The 21,312-nt window shown below is 47.7% G+C and overlaps 1 protein-coding gene across 1 annotated transcript in view; it reads left to right on the forward strand.

Moving 5' to 3' along the window:
* Nucleotides 1-21,312, forward strand: part of DRP2 (dystrophin related protein 2) — a 74,921-nt gene that overhangs the window by 9,957 nt on the left and 43,652 nt on the right. Inside the window, exon 2 of the mRNA XM_084813323.1 lies at nucleotides 2,274-2,427. Within this exon, the coding sequence (XP_084669449.1) occupies nucleotides 2,320-2,427 (108 nt within the window). The 5' untranslated portion in view covers nucleotides 2,274-2,319. The remainder of the gene's footprint in view (nucleotides 1-2,273; nucleotides 2,428-21,312) is intronic.

Below are 21,312 nucleotides of genomic sequence, written 5' to 3' on the forward strand. Positions count from 1 at the left end.
AAGGGTATCACTGTTGAGGAGTTATCTATACAGTGGTCCCCACTATATAGTTACATGCTTCCCACTTCCCTGAGCAGTGAGAATTTGCAGGAGCGGCGCTTACCGGGGTTTGGTTTCCTCTTTGTCATGATTTTATAAGACCAAGGTAGCCATGCTGCTTCATGAGGAACAAAAAATCCAAAATCCACAGTTGGGCAATACTGTATTTTGGCTTTATTATGATTTGTAATATTTGGAATTATTTCCAAATATAAAAGCTGAGCACAGGCAAGGACAAACTACACATCCACTGCTCCACATCAGATCTCCAAAGAGACACAACCTTGTACTTCCAGATGCTCAATATTCAAAATGGCAGCCACCAATATGACAAGAAGCCCCTTGGGGAAATTCATCCGCGGTGGCTTCTTGGTATATGGGAACCAGGGCTCTGTGTCTGTATCAAAACTGCCATTTGGGGTTGAGGGGTGCTCATCCTTCCAAAAACTGCTTCTGCTGTTCTTTTCACACAGAGATATTGCTGACAGGGAAGATTTGTCTCCCCAGAGATTCTTTATATTTCTCCCATTCAGAAAACATCAAGCATAACCAGCCAATCTCCCTAACAAAATGAAGGAATGGCCCAGAATGACTAACCATACCTGTTTGGGGGCTATGTGTGGTGCGCTTTTGTTTGTTTTTAAAGGGAGGTACGTTCTTGCTTTTGAGTAGAACAGTAGGGGCATCTATAAAACTTTACAAATAGAGCAGGAATAGGGTAATGGAGGCTTGAGTCCCTAGTGATGTCCCAGGCACTTTTCAGCAAATGCTGATGACGCCCATGCAATTGCAAGGTATGAGACTCTTGATGCAGTGGAAGCCTATGATTCAGTTGGCACATGGGTTATTTAACCCATGATGAGCTGCAGTGTGTGCTGGGCACGTGCAGCTGTCATTCTGAATATGCAACCCCCAATTGTGGCAAGAAGGAGTTGCGCTGTGTTGTGAGAAACCGGCCGTCATGGCTTATTTGAGGGTTAAACTGGGAAAAAGTACTGGGGAAAAGGCAGTGTATAAATATTATTATTATAATAATACAACCCCACCTAATCCTACTACTAATTTACTAATACTTTTACTTATGGGCCTCCACTGGTTCATGAGTAAAAAAAAAAAAAAAAAATCGGGGGGTGGGAGGGAGTGGATCCAAAATCCACAGTTAGGCAATTTCCTTTATTAGGACAAAATGCCACAAAGGATTGAACATGCTTTCAAGTTATCCAGAAGGCTTCACCAGGCCAGGTCAGCCTTCTCCAACCCCTATGCTGGCAGGGGCATGCTGGGAGTTGTAGTCCACCACAGCTGGAGGGCACCAGGTTGGGGAAGGCTGGGCTTGGTGGTTTAGGAGGCAGGGGATGGGGGAAGAAACAGAAAAGTTCAAAAATTAGTCCAGATCTTGTGGTCATGAGACCTGCAGTGCAGACTGAGTTTCAAAGGGAATATTACAATCTAAGGGTGCAATCCTATGCATGTTTAGACAGAGAAAAGTCCTACAACTCCCAGCATTCCCCAGCATGGCTGGCTGGGGAATGCTGGGAGTTGTAGGACTTTTTCTGTCCAAATTGTGGACAATCCATTCCAAATAGGATTGTGCCCTAAATGAATCACTCTCTGGTAGGTGTTGCAGGTATCAAATTATACCTAGCATTCTGGGACAAAGAAGCAATGGCTTCATATCTGTCCCTTGCCTTGGGTGAAACACACAGGTTCCTGAGTGGGCAGAGAGCAGAAAGAAAGAGAAACATGACAGTCTGTGTGTGTGCACTCTCTCTAAAAATGATCATAAGGGAAGGCTGTAAGAGTGTGAAAATGTTGACACTTGAACATTTGTCATGTGGGTTGGTGTGATGTCATCCTTGCCTTTTAAAGCTCTCCATGGACTTGCCCACTGAATATTTCTGCCCTTACTTCCCAAACGATCTCACCATGACCTTCATTCCTTCAACTCTGCTGTGACCCTCAGCTGCTCAAAGGTCCCGCTCCCACTCCTGAGGCCTTACTTACTAGCAGTAAGAGCTTTAAGTTTAAACATGCTGGTATTTTTGGCCCTGCCCCTTTGCCTTTGGCCACACTCCCTTTTGCCTTCAGCTCCAGCCAGTGCTGAAATGCATGCCCCCCCCCCACTTCTCTGAAATGGAATTCGGCTGAAAGAGCTTCAACCCCCTGCTCTAATCCAACTCCTGCTCAATGCAGGATGCTTTAAGTGCTGTTTTGTTTTTAATTATTCCTTCCAGTTTCCTGTATTCAAAAAAGCGTCTGTCCTCATGAGCGTCAGTTCTGATGCAACCAATGGTCATGCAGGGATGCTCTTTCACCCTCCCCAGATGTCATGAGTGGCATGCCACAGGCCAGTCTCGTCGCAACAGCACCTCCCACACGCAATCTCAGGTAAGAACTCCCGCGCTGGCCTACTATTGTGCTTTTTGTCTTTATTTCTTCAAGGTATTTATTCAGTGCTTCCCCCAAAGGAGATAACGAAAGTCAAATCCAAAATATTAAAGTGAAGCAAAACAACAGATGAGCACAATTAACATTTAAGTGTTGTTTTTTTTTTAAAAAGAACTTCATAAGAAGAGCCATACTGGATCAAGCCAAAGGCTGATCTGATCCAGCATCCTGTTTCCCACAGTGACCAGCAAGATGCCCAAGGGAAGCCCAGAAGCAGGACGTGAGCAAAATTTAGCACCCTCCTGCTCGTGTTTCCCAGCAGCTGGTGTACATAGGTCTCCTGTCTCTGATACTAGAGGTAGCATATCGCCATCAGGACTAAGAGCCATGGATAGCCTTCTCCACACATCTATCTAATCGCCTTTTAAAGCTGGCCAAGTTAGTTGCCATCGCTACATCTTGTGGTATCAAGCCCCATCGTTTAACTGTGTGACATGTGAACACGTCCTTCCTTTCATCTCCCTGAATCTCCCACTGTTTAGTGACACCGGGTCCTAGCATTGTGGAGAAGGAGAAAAACATCTCCCGATCCACTTCCACCACACCATGCATCATTTTCTACACTTCTTTCATGAACCCCTCCCGCCTACTTGCCTTTTTTGAAAGCTAAAAAGCTCCAAGCATTCTAACCTTTCCTCACAGGGGATTTGCTCCAGCCAGCTTAAACAGAATAAGCTGCCGAAGCACTTGAAAGTCAACTGAAACTATTTTTACATCCTTCTGTGAAAACTTTGCAGAGATGAAGCCGTCCTTACTTTCTCAGGCAGAATCTTCCAGGAACTGCAGCATTTAAGGCCCTACTCCTAACTACTACTATCTTACTGCAAGTACCAGGAATGGAGGAAGCCTGATTCATAATAGGAAAAATCCTTCCCCAGTGCCATGGTCCCAGTCTGGTTCAGGACCCTCTGCACTTGCTATTTTTAAAAACATAAAAATCATGTAAGGACTAATGACATGAGAGCCAGCGTGGTGTAGTGGCAAGAGTGTTGGACTAGGAGCTGGGAGATCCGGGTTCTAGTCCCCACTCAGCCACGGAAGCTCACTGGGTGACCTTGGGCCAGTCACAGACTCTCAGCCCAACCTACCTCACAGGGCTGTTGTTGTGAGGATAAAATGGAGAGGAGGAGGATCATGTACGCCGCCTTGGTTCCTTAAGGAGGAAAATGGGCAGAATATAAATGTAATACATAAATAAATAAAATAAAGTAATGACATGAATTCCTGTCATGCCCCCGCTGGAGGAGTCCTCCTCAGAGGAAAAGCTAGAGGCCCCAGAAGCCCAGGACACCCCAGACCAGGGACTGCCACCAGACCCACAGGAGCCTGAGCGAGCATCGGGGTGGGGGGGTGCTTGCAGGACCACCTGTCAGGGGAAAGGGACTCTGTCTCTGAGGCAGAGGCTGAGCCACCCCCTGACCCCCGGCAGTGTTGGCGCCTCAAGCGACACGCTCGTAGGGCTCCTGTGCAAAAGGGCGCTCACCTCCAGAAAAGGCCTCCTCAGGAGAAAGCGACTCCTCAGAGGAAGGCTCTGGAAAGGGAGCTCTGATCACTACAGCTGAGCTCTGGGTGGGGTCCAGCAGGCTTTGGGCTTAAAAGTCTTTGCTAGAAATCCAGCCAGCAGTGGAACAACTTGGTCCATCCGGTCTCTGCCGTGTGCCTTGCCTCCTGAACTGGTGCCCTGTCATTAATGCTGTGTTTACTGACCTTCTGGACCGTCTAACAATCCTGCTTCCGGACTGTGTAATGTACCTGACTGATTTATTGTGTTTGACCTCCTGCCTGTTACCTTGACTACTCCTGCTGCTGCCTGATGCTCATTGACTGACTGACTGACTGACTGACTCTGTTTTGACTTCTGCCTGGATTTAGACCACCTCTATTGTAGCCTGAACCCCACTGGCTAACCACCTGTAGGTTTGAATGTTTGCTGACTCTGCTGCATTTAGAGTTGCTACAGCCAAAACAGGACAGTCCCCGCGGACAATACAGCTTACATCTCTCCCCCACCCTCCCCATATGTGTATTTAAGTCTGCCAATTTGAGATGGATTGATTTGACTCAAAGCATTGTTTCCCTACCCTTCAGCCAAAGGCTCCTAGAAGGATTTGCAAAGATAAGAAATAAGACAGTTCCTGCCCACAGGCTTACTATCTGGAAGACACGACTCAAAAGGAAAGGAAATTTGGAGGGCGGAAGGGGGGAAAGGCAAATTCAGGCACTATGTTCTTAGTTGCAAAATTCAGCGAGTTCCAAACACAATGGAAGGGATGCTATATCCTCTATCTCTGATGGCATTAATAGTTCATGCATCTGTTGCAGTGGACAGGATCCATGAAAGCTGATGCTGGTATAGATGTGTTCATCTTTAAGATGCTTTATTGTTTTTGACCTGAATAATGTCAGGTCTAGTTTGACGCTGAATCCAATGCAGCCATAGAATTCTCAACAAGGTCTGTTTAGTTAACGCAGTTGGTGCATGAGCTGATGAAGGGAGAGTTTTAGCCAGAGTCATTGAGCTTTTCTACATGAGGCATTTATTGTGGGCAAGTGATTCCTTACTCACGGTTGTTTACTGGTTCTTTAGACAGCATGGTGATCTTCCAGTTTCACTTCTGTTTTTTAAGAGCATGTTTCCAGTTTTTTTTTAGAGAGGGGAAAATGTAGTATTTCTGAAGGCGAAATAAAAGGTATTTTCCTACCATGAGATTCTGCTATAGCACAGCACCACCTAGAAGTTATGTAGCAGAAAAACAGGAAAGGAAAGGCTCTTTGTGTAGAGCCTGGATCTCAATTCTTTGACGAAACCAAAAGTAGATACAGCGATTAGCAGTATTGTGTAGAAAAGAATACTAAAGGCGCAATCCTAACTAGATAGGCAGCCGCCTCTGAACTTGGAGGCGACCGCCTATCCTAAGCAAGGCAGGAGAGGCACGGGGAGGATTGTTCCCTCTGCGCCCCTCCTGCCTTGCTGTTTTTTGCTAGACAGCGGTTTTCGGCTGTCTAGCAGTGGGGGGGCCGACTGGGAGAGGAAGCTGCCATGCGACACATTGGATGTGTCATACGCGCAGCTCCGCTCTCCCCACCCCAGAATGCCCCTTGGAACGCCCCTTTTCAGTTTCTGCGCACTCGTCTTCCGAGCGCAGAGGACGGGGCTTCTCTGCGCTGCTTCCAAGGCAGCACAGACCGGGAGGAAGTTGGATTACTGGGAACCGACCTCAGAGCCCCTCAGAGCGTGGGCTCCGAGGTCGGTTCCCGGTAAAGAGTATATCCTATGGCCCTCTAGACAGTGTATAGTGGCCATAGGATTGCTCCCTAAGGACACAATCCTGTGCATATTTAGACAGAAAAAAGTCTTACAATTCACAGCATGGCCCAGCCAGCATGGCTAGCTAGAGGGATGCTGGAAGGTATAGCACTTTTTTCTGTCTAAACATGCATAGGATTGCGCTCTAAACCAGGCTTGTAAAGTAGCCACTCACTTAGTTTTCTTTTTTCTCTCTGGATATCAGTGTGCCACAAGAAGCATTCCACAGAAAACTGTAAACAGCCTCCTTAAAGTGTTTGTGAGCTCATTTCCATGAACAGACAGCCACTTTACGAGTTGGGGCTGCCACATTTTCAAAGAAGTGAGTGAATCATGAACAATTTCCTTTGAATCAACAGAAACGTTTATTATTCTGTTGCTGAGCCCGATTGATGTGAATGGTGGTGTCTGAAACATATTCACTGAATAACCGAGTGGCTATAGCTCAATGGCAGAGCACATACTTTGCATGCAGAAGGTTCAGTCCCCAGCATCTCCAGGTAGGGCCAGGAAAGCAACCTGCACGAAAGCCTGGAGACCAGCTACCAGACAGCACTGAGTTAGATGGACTGATTCAGTTAGATGGCTCTGGTTCAGTATGAGGCAGCTTCTTTCGTTCCCTTGCTAGAACTCACCACTAGAACATAAAATGCAGGGCTGCAATATTTTGGGGAAGGGCTCCAGCTCACAGACAGAGCCCCTGCTTTGCATGCAGAACGTCCCAGGTTCAATCCCTGCCATCCCCAAGAAGGGTGGGAAAGGCCCCTGTCTGAAGCCCTGGAGAACTGCTGCCAGCCATTGTGGAAGAAGCTGGCTCAATGGACTGACGATCTGAGTTGGTTTGAGGCAACATCCTCGGTCCCTCTGAACAGCAGTGATTAAGTTCAACCAAACCAGAATGAACATTATTGCCAATAGAAATGAACGGAAAGTGGTAAGTTATCCACACAAATACTGTTGCATGCTGACAAACTATAGGGCTCAATTGATTGAAATAGCTGATCAGGATACTAATGAATGGACCTGGCTCTATGCAGGTTAGAACTGATGGGGCCATTTGGTAAGGATGCCTCCTGTTAGAAAGGCAGTTAGCAGAGAGAGAAAACAAAGAGGCAAACCAGAATGGGTGTTTGCCAGCCCCACATATACAACAGGCTATAAGAGGAGACAACACCTTTCTTTAGTGAAGAAAAGGTGAAATGGTTTTACTCATACATGTCCTATTATGCAGGCAGGAGTGAGAGAGTAAGCACACGTGTTCCCAGCAATGGTGGAAGTCAGGGAAGGAAGGGGAGGAACAAAAAGAAGCAATTGCAGGAAACTGCTGTAGGCGATAGAGCTCCTCAGGCTGGCTGTGGTCAAAATTCCCATGAATTAACTAACTGCCCCCTTTCCGTAACTTGCCGATGAGGCTGCATTATTCCCAACAGGAATAACCCATAGTTTGATACAGTAAACATCGCTCTCAGAGTGCCCAGCCTGTTGGAGTGAATCCATGCTCACTGGCTACCCTAGGCATGGTCTCTGCCATGGTGCACCCATATAGCCCCCTGAGGGAGGGGGTCTCTCCACAGTCATTCCCCTGATTGTCCCACAGCAGAGAGGAGAGGGCAGGCATATAACTCTGTCCCTCAGCCTTCTTAGTCATAGCATCCTAGGGTTGGAAGGGGCCTACAAGACCATGGAGTCCAACCCCCTGCTCAATGCAGGAAGCCTGATTCCCAGGTGGTCTCCCATCCAAGTACTAACCAGGGCTGACCCTGCTTAGCTTGTGTTTGTTTCCTGGTTTCACTTGGATAACTCTAGGGATGTCTGTTGAGGACGTTAGTGCAGGCTTCAACCACATGGACACATTTAAATTTATGTAAGTTAATTAATCTGTTTTAAAAACCAAAAAAACCCTCCAAGGTGCACACCCTGAGGGTCCCCTGAGTATGCATGCCAAGTTTCAGGTGTCTGGGTTTTATGGTCTTGGTGCTCTGGCACTGACAGACAGACAGAGACATATCCTCTTTTATCATAGATAAACATCAACACAGCTGGTGAAGTTTGTCAGACATCTTTTACACTGGGAAAACAAAGAGACATTCTGGAGACATTCTTCACTCTCAAAGCATCTTCAAAGCATCAGATGAGCAAACAACACAGATTGCTACCGTAGATCTACATTTAATGTTGTTCCCTTTGCTATTCCCTGAGGATGTCTTCTAACTGATCACATTGAAGGAGAAGTTTCACAGCCTAATTTGGTTCTGGTTGGTATATGATGAGGACAACAATTATGTTTTGGGAACCAATTCCTCCAATATTTAAAGAATCACGGATCTCTTATCAGTTCTTGGAGCCATCCTGTTATGGGAACCATAACCAGTTATCTTCACTATTCCCATTATTCTTCACAGCACTTGTTGTGTGCTGTTCCATCTCCAAGAACAGGTGATATGCAGTAGATCAGCAAAGCTTTATGACTCCTAATGGTTTAGCCATAGCCAGAACAAAAAGTATTTCCCCTGCCACTTCCTAAATTAGGCTACCAAAATCAAGAAAGCTGTGGGGGGAGGATTGGGGGGAACAGGACTAGGTTTGCATGTGAAAGCATTTGTGTGTGAGCTCCAGAACTGGTACTGAAAACTAATTCCTGGGCTAAGCACGAGCTCAGAGGCGCCATATGCCTCATTTCTATGTCCACCTTCCTGAGCCACTTTTTTGCACTTGGCTTTGGTCGGTGGACCTCGGGGTTCTAGTGAAAAACATTGTCTACCCACCTCTGCCCAAGAAGATGGCATTATGAGATTGCTAAGCCAAGCTACTAAAAATAGGTGGATGATAGGTTAACCAAAGCTTCCTTAAATAAGAACACCTTCATTTTGTTTATCTCAGAGGTGCAGAACCTCTTTCAGTCTGAAATCCATTTTAGAGAAGCTCTCAGGACCCACATTCCAGTGGTGGGGCCGGGCCAAATCCATCAGCATATTTTCGCTTACTGCCAATCATTAAGTCGAAGGAGAAGCATCTCAACCTTTTAGAATGGGCAAAAAAACTGCGCCGAAAAACTGCACTCCGTGACTTCCAAGCTCCCTTCCCACTCTAAAATCCATTAATTCTATGAAGGTGCCATGTACACTGACAGTGCAGAATTAATTAATTATGCTAATTAATTCTAGGTGGCTTTAGGCAAGCCTCTCTCTTCCTCAACTCCCCCTCTGCAATAACACCATTCGCTTATTGTGCAGAGCCTGTTGTGAGGATTGCTGAGAAAATGTAACGCTTTGAACACTTGAAATGTGCTTTATATATGTGAATCATTATTATTGATCTTGGGATTATTTTCAGTGCCAGGGCAACAATGAAGGAAAGAGCGTAAGAAGAGCCCTGCTGGACCAAACCAAAGGCCCATTTAGTGTAGCATCCAGTTTTCCACAGTGGCCAGTTAGATGCCTCTGGGAAGCCCCCAAGGAGGCCTGGAAATCAACAGCAACTGTGGTTGCTCCCCAGGAAAGGGTGTATTCAGTGGTACACTGCTTCTGAACATGAAAGTTTTATATAGCCATCATGGCTTGTAGCCATTGATAGAGGTCCCTCCCCTCTTGTCTAATCCCTTTTTAAAGCCATCTAAGTGAGGGGCCGTTGCTGTGTTCTGTGGCAGTGAACTGCATACATGAATGATGTGTTGTGTGTCTGAGCATGTGGGGAGGGCATTTCCATCCCATCTCAGCAATCCCAGCCCACCTGGGCATATCTGGAACTGAGAGGAATTTTAAGTCAGGGGTACTGAACCTCTTTCAGCCTGAGGGCATATTGTAGCTGGAAGCTCTCACTGCCGGTAGCCAAGCCTTAGGAGAGACATTTCAACCTTTTAGAATGGGGAAAAAACTGCACAAAACCTGGGAAAGCACCTGTTGAATAGGGAGAAGGAATGACTGCAGAATCAGTAGGCCTCAGATGCAACCGTTCTTTAATTCAGCACACACCGAATTCTGAATTGTGACCACTGAGCAGATGCCCCACCCACAGTCGCTGCTCCCAGCTCTACAGCCGGTGCCAAGGTTCAAAACAATAACTAAGCCACAGTACCACCACCACCACCCCTGATACATAACACTACCAAACAATTTGTGGTTAAAGAAAAAGGGGTGGGGAACAGGATAGGGCATAGCCAAGTAGAGAACGCCGGAGGACCAAATTTGGCTCCTGGAGAGCCAGTTTTAGCCCCCAGGGCTGAGGTTTACATCCCTTTGGGTTTTCCTCTCGTAATATGGCGCACGCGCACACACATATATACATACACAAGAGGATGCTGATTTGATGCTTTTGGCTTCAAATCAGCCAAAAGCCCACCTACATTTGGCTTTGTCTCTGCACACCATTGTTATGCGGCCCCTGGAAGTTTACCCATGAGGGAATTGTGCTGGAAAATATCTGTTCTGTTGTGCTGGAAAATACCTGTTTAGCAAGCATTCTGTTCTCTAAAGCTGGCCTCCCCCAACCTTCCAGATGGATTGTACTACAATTATCATCATCCCCAACCCAACAGCTGTGCTGGCTGGGGGCAATGGGGGTTGTAGTCCAACACTTTTGGAAGGCTGCCAGGTTGGGGGAGGCCGCGCCTGCTTCTGGGCAAGTCCTGGAAACATCTCGCTGCTGAGATTTAACCTCTGAGAAAGGAGATCAAGGGAAAGGCAGAGCTGGTGGACAGACGGGAACAAGTACAGGAGGTCGGCTGATGGGAACAACAAGCAGGGGGCTGAGATGAAGAGAAAGAGGGAGCTGTTCATCCTGAGCCTGTAGGTGGGGTCGAGCCTGGAAACATCAGTTAAAAAAAAAAGTCTGTGGGAGTCCGAACAGAATCCTCTTGGCAAAAACAAAGACATTTTTTCTTCCTTTGGTGCTAAAAGGGTGTGGTGGGCCCCAAGAATTTCTGCTTGCCCTGCAAAGGAGCGGGAGTCCACGGAGCGTCATTTGCCAGGCACAGCCTATCCTGCTACAAGGGCCTTCCCTGCTTCTCTCCCTGGGTCACATGCCAGCCCCCTGCAGAAACTAAGCTCCAAGGATCCCAAGAATGCGTGGACTGGGCAAGCTGGTCTGTTTGGGTGACCAGATGCAACAGCAAAGAGGGCACCCACACCTTTTGCAGGACAAGCTGAATTCACTGACATTCTCTCTTCTAAACCACCATTAAAATTTCCAGAGGGGCAGCCGTGCTGTTCCAGCAAAACCAGCAAGGTGTCTCATGCTACCTTGATGGCTAGCACATTTATTCTGGCATCAGCTTTCGAGGATGATAGCCCACTTCATCAGATACATGGAGTGTTATGGAGTGTTTCAAGTTTATATGCAGTACGTATGGTTAGCGGTGGAGGGGAGAGAACTGTAAACAGTGAGTTCAGAAGGAAATTAAATGCAGAAAGTACTGAGAATGGCAATCACATTAACAACAGTGGTTATTCACAGTGCAGTTTTTAACACAAACATCCTGCAGTAGGTAAGCCAATTAACACATGTAGTGTGATTTAAAAAAAAACAAAAAACTTTCATCTCGATTCAAGCCTCTGGCAGTAGAATTAAACCTGTTGATGAATTCTAACTCAGGTGTTTCTTGCTCTAATCTCCCTTTGAAGTTCCTTTGCTCCACGAGGGCCACTGTGATAGAGTACCCTGGGAGGCTGAAGTGTTCTCCCACTGGTTTCTGAATAGCGCCATTTCTGATGTCAGGTTTGGGTCTATTTACATAAGAACACAAGAAGAGCCCTGCTTGACCAGACCAAGGGTCCATCTAGTCCAGCATTCTGTTCACACAGTGGCCAGCCAGCTGTCTACCGGGAACTCACAAGCAGGGCGTGAGCACAACAGCACCCTCCCGCCCATGTTTCCCAGCAACTGGTATACATAGGCTCACTGCCTCTGGCACTGGAGGTAGCATATTGGCATCAGGTCTGGTAGCCATGGGTAGCCTTCTCCTCCATGAATTTGTCCAGTCCCCCTTTAAAGCCATCCAAACTGGTGGCTGTCACCACATCTTGTGGTAGTGAATGCCACAGTTTTAACAATGCAGTGTGTGAAGATGTCCTTCCTTTTATCTGTCCTAAATCTCCCAACAATCAGCTTCGTGGGATGACCCCATTGGGTTCTAGTATGATGAGAGAGGAAGAAAATGTCTCTCTCTCCACTTTCTCCACACCGTGCAATGACATCATCTGGAGCACCGGCGTAACTGATGGACCCTCCTTGCTCTGGCAAGTGAATGAGGTGATAACAAGGCTTTCAAATTTTATGATCGTGAGACATTTGCATAGAGGAAGTCTATGCACAGGCAAGGAACGACCTCCCAATACCATCCTAGCTATGTCTGCTCAAAAGTAAACCAGCCATTCAGTTTCTGTGGTGGAGACATGGCTGCCCCACCTCCACTACCGTGCATATAATGTAGTGTGCGACACCATGGATGCTGGGCTAGATGCATCATCTGAGCCAATCCAGGAAGGCCGTTCTTCAGTTCTCAGTTTGCATTTGATGGTTCCTTTTGTGCACTGGTGGTAAATTCTGAAGTGCAGATACACTCATCATGGCAGCCCCCTTGGCCGCGCCCCCAAGGGGAGACCAAAAATCTGTTTTGATTCGTCTGTGTGTGCTTGTAATTTGTCTTTTGTAAAGTGAGTGAGTTTTAATTGCCCATTCAGGATCAGGCCACCCCAAAATACTTGGCATTACAAAAGGAATAATCACAACGGTATATTGTTTCTGGGAAAATCCATCCCCCACACCCCACCCAGCTACTGTGAGGATTGCAACTAAGTTCAGAGGGAACAAGGAAGCCTGAGTGGAGTGGCAGCTGATGTTACCGTCTCTGCTAATCAAAAAGTCCCGGTGCTTTGATCCTGCAAACCCTGGCTCAGCTACACCCCTGCTCTCGTGGCTTGACCATCCTTTTGCCTGAGCATCACCAAGTTGAGCGTGGCTGTCACAAGTCTATGCTGGGAGGGCAGAGCCCTGGCCGTGACATTCAGCCTCCCTCTCACACAAGCAGCTGCTCCCCCCCACCCACCCCAACGCAACAACCACAGAATCCAGTGGCTTGGACAGAGATGGAATTCCACCTAGACAAAGCTGCGATTCACAGGCCGGACCGTGGCTGTTGCTGCCACCCCCCTGCAGATTCCGAGCAGGTCAGGAGAGAGGGCAGCAAGCAACTCCTTTCTGCCCACCTTGCCCGCCTTGCCATCCTGCTTGTGTTTGCTGTTTGTCCGTTTCCTTCTATCCTTTTCGGATTGCTTTGGGAAGGGCAGTGGTGGTGAACAGGGGCTTTCCCATGGCGCTGCTCGAGGAGCCCTGCTGGGAAACCTTGCTCCTGCACAGGTAAGGGAAAGCGTGCCTGCCAAGGCTGGGCCGTGCACAGATCTGAAAATAGAACTGCTCACATAGATCTGGGTGGAGTAAGAGTTGGGAGTGGGAGGGGGGGTGAGTCCACCAGCCTGGCATCCCCGCAGTGGGAAGCAGTTGGCGTCCTTATGCCAAGGTGGAAATGCTGCTGGGTTTCCCCTCCACCCGTCCCGGAATATTGGGTTTCAGGGAAGGAGCGAGGAGAACTGCACATCTGGCTCATCGCGCAGCTCCGGGCGTCTGGCAGTTCTCGGTGAGTGGCAAAGGTCTCGTGCAAAGTTGCACATTCAGCCTGTCCTCTGGCGGCACATGGTGGGGGATTTTGGTCCCCACGGAGTTGGCTTCTGCCATCACCCTGTTGCAAACTGCCACTCCAGAGATCCCTGATTCCCTTCAGGCGGCCGTCCCAACTTGTTGCCCTCCAGACATGTTGGACTATCCAAGGGCCATGCCTGGGAATGATGGGCATTGCAATCCAACACTTCTGGAGGGTACTGGGTTGGGGAAAGGCTACCCAAAGGGTTTCCCTCCTGGACCACCGCTGAACAATATTTCCCAGCAGGGCTCTCTTCCCTACTATGGTGCCGTGAGAACTGGCGCATCAAAAAGCACCATCTCTGCCATCTGAAGGCGTCAGCAGTGAGATGCAGCAGCTGTGGCGTGAATGATTTATGATGCTCATCTTTCTAAGGGTTTTTTTTTCCTCCTTTGCACCACCTGGGTTTAAAAAAAAAAAAAAATCTGCGTTGCTTTTGATGTTGTAGCAGATCAGGGGTGTGGGGGCTGTGAAATTAAAAGCTGTCTTGAGATTGACGCACAAGCACAGCCTCTGCCTAGCCGCTTTCCTGCCGACAATGGTGCTTCTGTGCTCATTATATGCTCCCTAGAACAGGGGTGAAACTTTTTCCATCCAATCAGAATCAGGTGACCCTTCCCAAAATTTGAACTGGATATTGTGGATTTGCAAAGGTTTCTGATTTCAGTGAGGTTCTATTTGGAGCAACGTATCTTTTTCTCGTTTTTAAAGTCTAAGTCAGCTTTTCCAACCCTGGTGCACTCCAGATGTTTTGGACTACAACCCCCAGCATGCCCCAGTGCGAGCCATCTGGAGAGCACCTGGTTGAATGAATTTGCCAAGTGCAATGCTTTATCTCCAGTTTTTCTCCCTAAAATCCCTAAGCCCCATAATGGGGAATGTAGTAAAGAAAAACAAAAGTAGAATATACACTTGTTGTTTTTACAAGCAAATCTATGCTTGGAGAATTTCCTGGAGGATTCCTGCTTTCTCCTCCCCTGCCCGCAAATGTATTCCTATTCTGGAAGGAACCTCCTGCCTCTTTCCCCAGACCTGCAGTATTGTTACTGAGCTGTCTTTGTTCTCCCCTCTTCTCCCTTGGGGGGCCCCTTCCATTAGAGGACTTGATGCTCAGGTCTGCCACTCCTGACGCACTGGGGGGGCTTGATGGCTGCTAATGGAAAGCAGTAAATGCTACATGGCTTTGGCAGAACTAACCACTAATTACTGAGAGGAAGAGACTAATCGCCAGCACAGATAATATCACAGTGGGAGTTCCCTTGAGTGAAAATGTCAGCGTCATTTGCAACAAGTGGAAGATGGGTGTCTATGTAAAAATGCATGCACTGATGGTTGGATCACACCAAGGTTATAAGAACAGAGGAAGTTGCCTTCTACTGAATCAGATCATTGGTCCAGGTAGCCCAGTATTGTTGATACTTGATTGACAGCCAGTGGTACAGCTAGTAGAGCTGGATTGTGCCAGAGCCCCAAAATGACCACCCAGAGGGGCTGTTCACACAACACGCTAACCCACACTCAGTGATTGAGTGTGGGTTGTTTTGAACCGTGGGTTGTCTGTTGAACTGTGCGTTAGCATGTTGTCTGAACGCAGTGAGGGTGGCTTGTTAACCATGCATTGTGGCTTATTTTTCTCGAACAAGCCACCTTGAGAACCCATGGTTTGTTGTTGAGTTGTTCAGGGTAGTTAACAAGCCACCCTGTGAAAAATGTCCTGGGTTCAGACAACACCCTAACCCACCCTGCAGAAAACGTGTGGGTTAGCGTGTTGTGTGAACAGCCCCTAGTGGCAGGTGATGAGGGCATCAAAAGCAAACACCATTTTATACCTGTAGTCATGAAAGTGCTACGAACTAAGTGAGTTTAAAACGGGACTATAGGAACCTGCTTTATACTCAGTGGTGTAGTGGCTTGTTTGCTTTTTTAAAAAAAGAGATACTTGGAAAGGGGTGTGCGAGGGTTAAATATGCTTTTAAAAACATGCGAGGAGGAGGCACTGCTCTTTCACTTTTAAAAAGCTGCCTCCCGCCTAGAATGAAAGGCACCCTGTACATGCTCAGAGGCATTTTGCTCTCAAGTCTCCTTTGTTTTTGTTTTTTTTTAAGCGGTACTATTGTTCTGCTCAGGGAAAAGACACACTTCCTATTTTCAGAGTGACTGAGCTTGAGATTGCCAGGCTCTTTTGAAAACACGCAGTGAAAACTGTAGTGCACACATGTATCTGAAATGATCTGCGGTAGGTGCCATCAGTCCACAAAGGTGCAACAAGGAAATGTAGTTGACTGTTGTTCATGTCGCAAGGCTGGCTCTGAATTGATCCAACACGGGAGCCCTCCACTGTGGTCTTGCAGGATGTGAATTTGAGAAACGCAGGGCAAGACGCAAGTGCAGCTGGTGGGTTCGTAGTGAAATTCCCCCAGGATTCCTTTTTCCCAGAACCAGCCTGAAATATCCACTCATCATTGTGGCATACTTTGAGTAAATCCACATAGCGTGAAATCTTGGAGGACGGCGGCTGTGTGTGTATAAAAACAAAAAGGGGAAGTGCAGGAACAGTGGGGAAGAGACGAGGCCAGTAAGCAGCAAGGATAATTTAAATTAAGTCATACTCAGTTTCTCTGTTGGGAATTTATTCACCCACAAGCTCAACAGAAAACTTGGGCTGCAGTCCAATGCACGCTTTTCTGGGAGTTAAGACGGTTGATCACAAGAGCATTTACGTCTGATTAAACATGCATAGGGTTGCACTATGAGGCTACAATCCTATGCTTGCTTACCTGGGAGTAAGCTCTGTGGAATTCAGTGGGACTGACTTTGAGTTGCCATGTAGAATCATAGCATCCTAGGGTTGGAAGGGGCCTACAAGACCATTGAGTCCAACCCCCAGCTCAGTGCAGGAAGCCTGATTCCCAGGCGGTCTCCCATCCAAGTCCTAACCAGGGCTGACCCTGCTTAGCTTCTGAGATCAGACGAGATCAGGCACATCCAGCCATTTGAGGAGTGTGCTTAAAGCTCCTCTGCATAGGCTTTATTGGAAGGAGATGGAATTTGTTCTCATTTAATAAATTAGGTTGTTATTCATTTATATTTTTATCCTGTCTTTCCTCTTAGGCAGGGGTGAGCAATTTGTGGTCCTCCAGATGTTGGACTGCAATTCCCATCATCCCTCACTATTGGCTATGCTTGGTAGGGCTGATGGGAGTTGCAGTCCAACATCATCTGGAGGGCCACAAATTGCCCAGTTATGAGTGGTGAACATGAACTGTCTCCCCGTTTTTTCTCACAACAACCCTGCGAGGTAGGCTCATCTGAGAGACTGGCCTGAAGCCATCCAATGTGGCTAAGCAGGGAGTGGAACCTACGTCTCCAAACTCTCTGGCCTCTGCTGGCTTTCAAGCTAGCCTCTAAATGAATCCCCCTGTGAAGATGGCTGAAATGCTTGGGAATGACATCCCAACACAGCTCATGCAGTTGACAGCAGATTGGGTGCCTGTGATTATTGTTAATTTTCCTGGTGGAAGTTTTACTAGGGATGATGCTTTTGCTTTCACATTGTTGCTGATGTTATTTACAATGCGAAACCTGTATATTTGTACAGTTTTATTTCGTGTTGGTCGTAGACCGTAAGGAATAAAACTCTTTGTGTTTAAGAACATAAGAAGGGCCCTGCAGCATCAGACGAAAGACCCGTTTAGTCCAGTGTTCCATTGCCGCAGCAGGCCAACCAGATGCCCATGGGAAGCCCACAAGCAGGACGTGAGTGCAACAGCACCCTCACGCCCATGTTCCCCAGCAACACAGAGGCATGATGCCTCTAATATGGAAAATACTCTATAGCCATGACGAGCAGCCATTGATAGCCTCCATGGATTTGTTTAATCCCTTTTGAAGCCGTTTAGGGCACAGTCTTATATGGTGCAGAGTGGGAGACGCGTGGAGGCAATCATCACCTCCACGCTTCTCCCGCTCTGCATTTTTGGCAGACAGGCATTTTTGCCTGTCTAGCTAGAGCTCTGCAGAGGGGGAGGGGAGGAGGAGGGGGAAGGCCAGGGATAGCTCACATTGCCTCTTCCCTGGTCCCCTCCTCTCCCCGCACACAGAACCGCCCCCTTTCCGTCCTCTCTGAGGTCACTTTGCCAAACTCAGAGAGGCAGCAGGCGCTGTTCTCTCCATGCCATTGGGGAAGGGGGGAGCTTGGACTCCTGGGCCCAAGGTCGGAGCGCTGTCTCCAGCTTCGGATCCAGGAAACAGAGGTATCCTATGGCCCCCCGGACACTGTCTAGGGGCCATAGGATTGCTTTCCCCAGGGTCAAAACAGACATTACTTTAAATCTGATGCCACCATCTGCCCGATTTTGTGGGATCAGTTCCAGTTGTTATGGCCTGACGATGTGGACAAGATGCTTGCAATAATGCGACCGACCACATGCCCCCTTGATCCCTGTCCCTCCTGGCTAATAAAAGCTAGCCGAAGGGGTATGACTGGGTGGGTCCAGGGAGTGATAAATGCTTCCCTACGGGAAGGGGTGATCCCTGCTGTCCTTAAGGAGGCAGTAGTGCGGCCACTCCTGAAGAAGCCCACCCTGGACCTAACGGTATTAGACAACTATCGCCCAGTCGCAAATACCCCTTTTCTAGGGAAGGTACTTGAGAGGGTTGTGGTGAACCAATTGCAGGCACTCTTGGAGGATACTGATTATCTAGACCCATTTCAGTCTGGGTTTCGTTCTGGTTATGGGACTGAATCAGCCTTGGTCGCCCTGATGGATGACCTTCATCGAGAGAGGGACAGGGGGAGTGCAACCCTGTTAATTCTGCTCGATCTCTCATCGGCTTTTGATACCATTGACCATGATATCCTCTTGGATTGACTCCGTGGGATGGGTATTGGAGGCACTGTGCTACAGTGGTTCCGGTCCTACCTACAGGGCTGATTTCAGAGAGTAACATTGGGTGACTATTCCTCGGCCCCTTGGCAATTGAGCTATGGGGTGCCGCAGGGTACCATCCTGTCCCCAATGTTGTTTAACATCTATATGAAGCCACTGGGAGCGGTCATTAGGGGATTTGGAGCTAAATGCCATCAGTATGCTGATGACACGCAGCTCTGTCTCCCTGTGACATCTGAATCAGGAGAAGCTGCGCAAGTCCTGAATCAGTGCCTAGACTCAGTGATGGGCTGGATGAGGGCCAATAAACTGAAGCTGAATCCTGGCAAGACGGAAGCCCTGTGGGTGAGTGGTTCCCGGGTCCGGGAGATAGGCTCATTGCCTGTCTGGATGGGGTTGCACTCCCTCTGAAAGATCAGGTCCGTAGTCTGGGGGTACTCCTAGATTCATCATTGTTGCTTGAGGCCCAAGTGGTCGCGGCAGCTTGGAGTGCCTTTTACCAGCTTCGGCTGGTTCACCAGCTACGGCCTCTCCTGGACAGGGATAGCTTGACCACGGTGGTACAGGCATTAGTAGCCTCAAGACTGGATTACTGCAATGCGCTCTATGTGGGGCTGCCTTTAAGGCTGGTCCGGAAGCTGGAGCTAGTGCAGAATGCAGCAGCTCGGCTGTTGTCGGGAGCTGCCCCTTTTCGGCGTGTAACTCGTTTGCTGAGGGAATTGCACTGGCTGCCTATTCGCTACCGGGCCAGGTTTAAGGTATTAGTACTAGTGTACAAAGCCCTAAACAACTTGGGACCAGGACACCTGAGAGAGCACCTCCTTCCCTACCAACCTGCCTGGTCACTGAGGTCATCAGAGGGTATGTTCCTGGTGGTTCCACATGGACCTATGGTCCAGTTGGAGTCCACCAGGAGAAGAGCCTTCAGTGTGGTGGGCGCCTTCCTGTGGAATTCCCTGCTTTTAGAGGTCAGGCAGGCGCCAACATTGTGTTCTTTCCGGTGCCTCCTGAAGACGTTGTTCTTTCAAGAGGCCTTCCTTGCATGACCAGCCGTGGGTTGTTGAATTCCACTTCGCTGGGATTTGTCTTTTTAAAAATGTTTTAACTTTTTAAACTCTTTTAACCATTGTTTTATTCTTATTTTATTCTTATGTTGTTCACCACTCCGAAATCTTCTGATGAGGAGCGGTATATAAATATTGTAAATAAATAAAATAAATAATAAAATCCATATCTAGCAGCAACGTCATTTTTCATTTTTACTGTAGAGTAGGTACGGGGACCCATTCTAGATTGGATCTTAGTGAAGGGGAAGGAGGCTTTAACCTCCCTCCTCCCTGTTATGGACGCTATTGGGGCCCTGCATCTTCTCTAGAATAAAAATGAAGAAAGACTGCGAGATAACAGATTTAAAATAATGTCTGTTTCGGCCCAAAGTCAGTGGTCATCACTAAATCTTGTGGTAGCGAATTGCACAGTCTAACTATGCACTGTGTGAAGCACTTCCTTTTGCCTGACCAGAATCTCTCACCAGTCAGCTTCATTAGATGACCCTGACTTCCAGTATTATGAGGGAGGGAGAAAATCTATCTGTCTTTCTGCTTGGGAATTAAAGCCCAGCATTTTGCTCAGTTCTGAAATACAGGACTTTTGCAGAGTGAGATGGGTACCCAAAATACAAGGTATATCTTTTAAAGACATGTAGTTTAGAAAACATGTGTTTTTTGGATTTTAAGGAATTGTACATTTTAGGATTAATAATTATTTGTGGAGATGGATGGGAAAAGTCATGCTACCGGATCTCATGAAAGTTTTTCACTCCATTATTGTGTTTGCTATCGCTACACAGCTTCTCGCTCTCTTAAAATAAAACAAATGTCCTTGTTCTCCTTTGTTAAATGTCAGAGGTACATTTCAATATTTCCTTTGCCTCAGCATCAGATGCTTTGGATATCAAATTTTCCTCCCCCTTGAAGGCGACCTGTGCCTTTCATATCTGCAGTGACTGGCAGAAATTCAGGGTGTTTTATTTTCCTGCCATGAGGATGCAGCGAAGGGGAATTGCAGGCCGCTATGTGGGGACATGGAGGCGAGCGGGGAAGGCAAGAAGAGAACATGGTCTGTCAGTTAAACTTCTAGAGCAGGGCTGCAGATCATATTTCAGCCTGAGGGCTGCTTTAAGAACATAAGAAGAGCCCTGCTGGATCAGACCAAGGGTCCATCTAGTCCAGCATTTTGGTCACACAGTGGCTGACCAGCTGCCCCCAGGAAACCCACAAGCAGGATGTGAGTGCAACACCACCCTCCCACCCATGTTGCCCAGCAACTGGTGTACATAGGCACACTGTCTCTGATACTAGAGGTAACACATGGCCATCAGGACTAGTCGCCCTTGATAGCCTTCTCCTCCAGGAATTTGTCTGCTTTCCATTTCGGAGGCTGTATTCCATTAGTGGGCAGGGCTGAAATTAAAGGGGCTGGGCCAGAATTCCAGCATCTTTTAGCTTAAAGCTATTCCTGCCTGTAACTAAACCTTAGGAGAGGCATCGCAACCTTCTGGAATGATGGAAAAACTGCACAAAACCCAGGAAACCACCAAACAATTGGTGGGTGGGGGGAAGTGGGTGGGTGTGGCCAGGGGAATGGGGCATGGCCTGGGGAACCCTGTAGGGCCATACGTTCTGCACCTCTGTTCTGGAGTCTGCCGGTTGCAGGGATTCTGGCAAAGAACGCTGGACTAGGTGGTCTGATCCAGTGAGGCATTTTTCTTATCCTTATGTGGTTTGTATGCTCAGGATCACTGAACACGAATTCGCTCTGCCTTAAGTATTAAGAGATTAAGACTGTTCACTCTTGCTATGAAAAACGTAGAAGCCCGTTGGTGAACCACTGAGTTTCTAGTAAAAAATAAAGTTAGATCTCTTAAGATTGATAAA

Source organism: Heloderma suspectum, chromosome 9 (assembly GCF_057233095.1).
Source record: "Heloderma suspectum isolate Gila_16-S chromosome 9, 16-S_ref, whole genome shotgun sequence".
In the NCBI taxonomy this organism is placed as follows: domain Eukaryota; kingdom Metazoa; phylum Chordata; class Lepidosauria; order Squamata; family Helodermatidae; genus Heloderma; species Heloderma suspectum.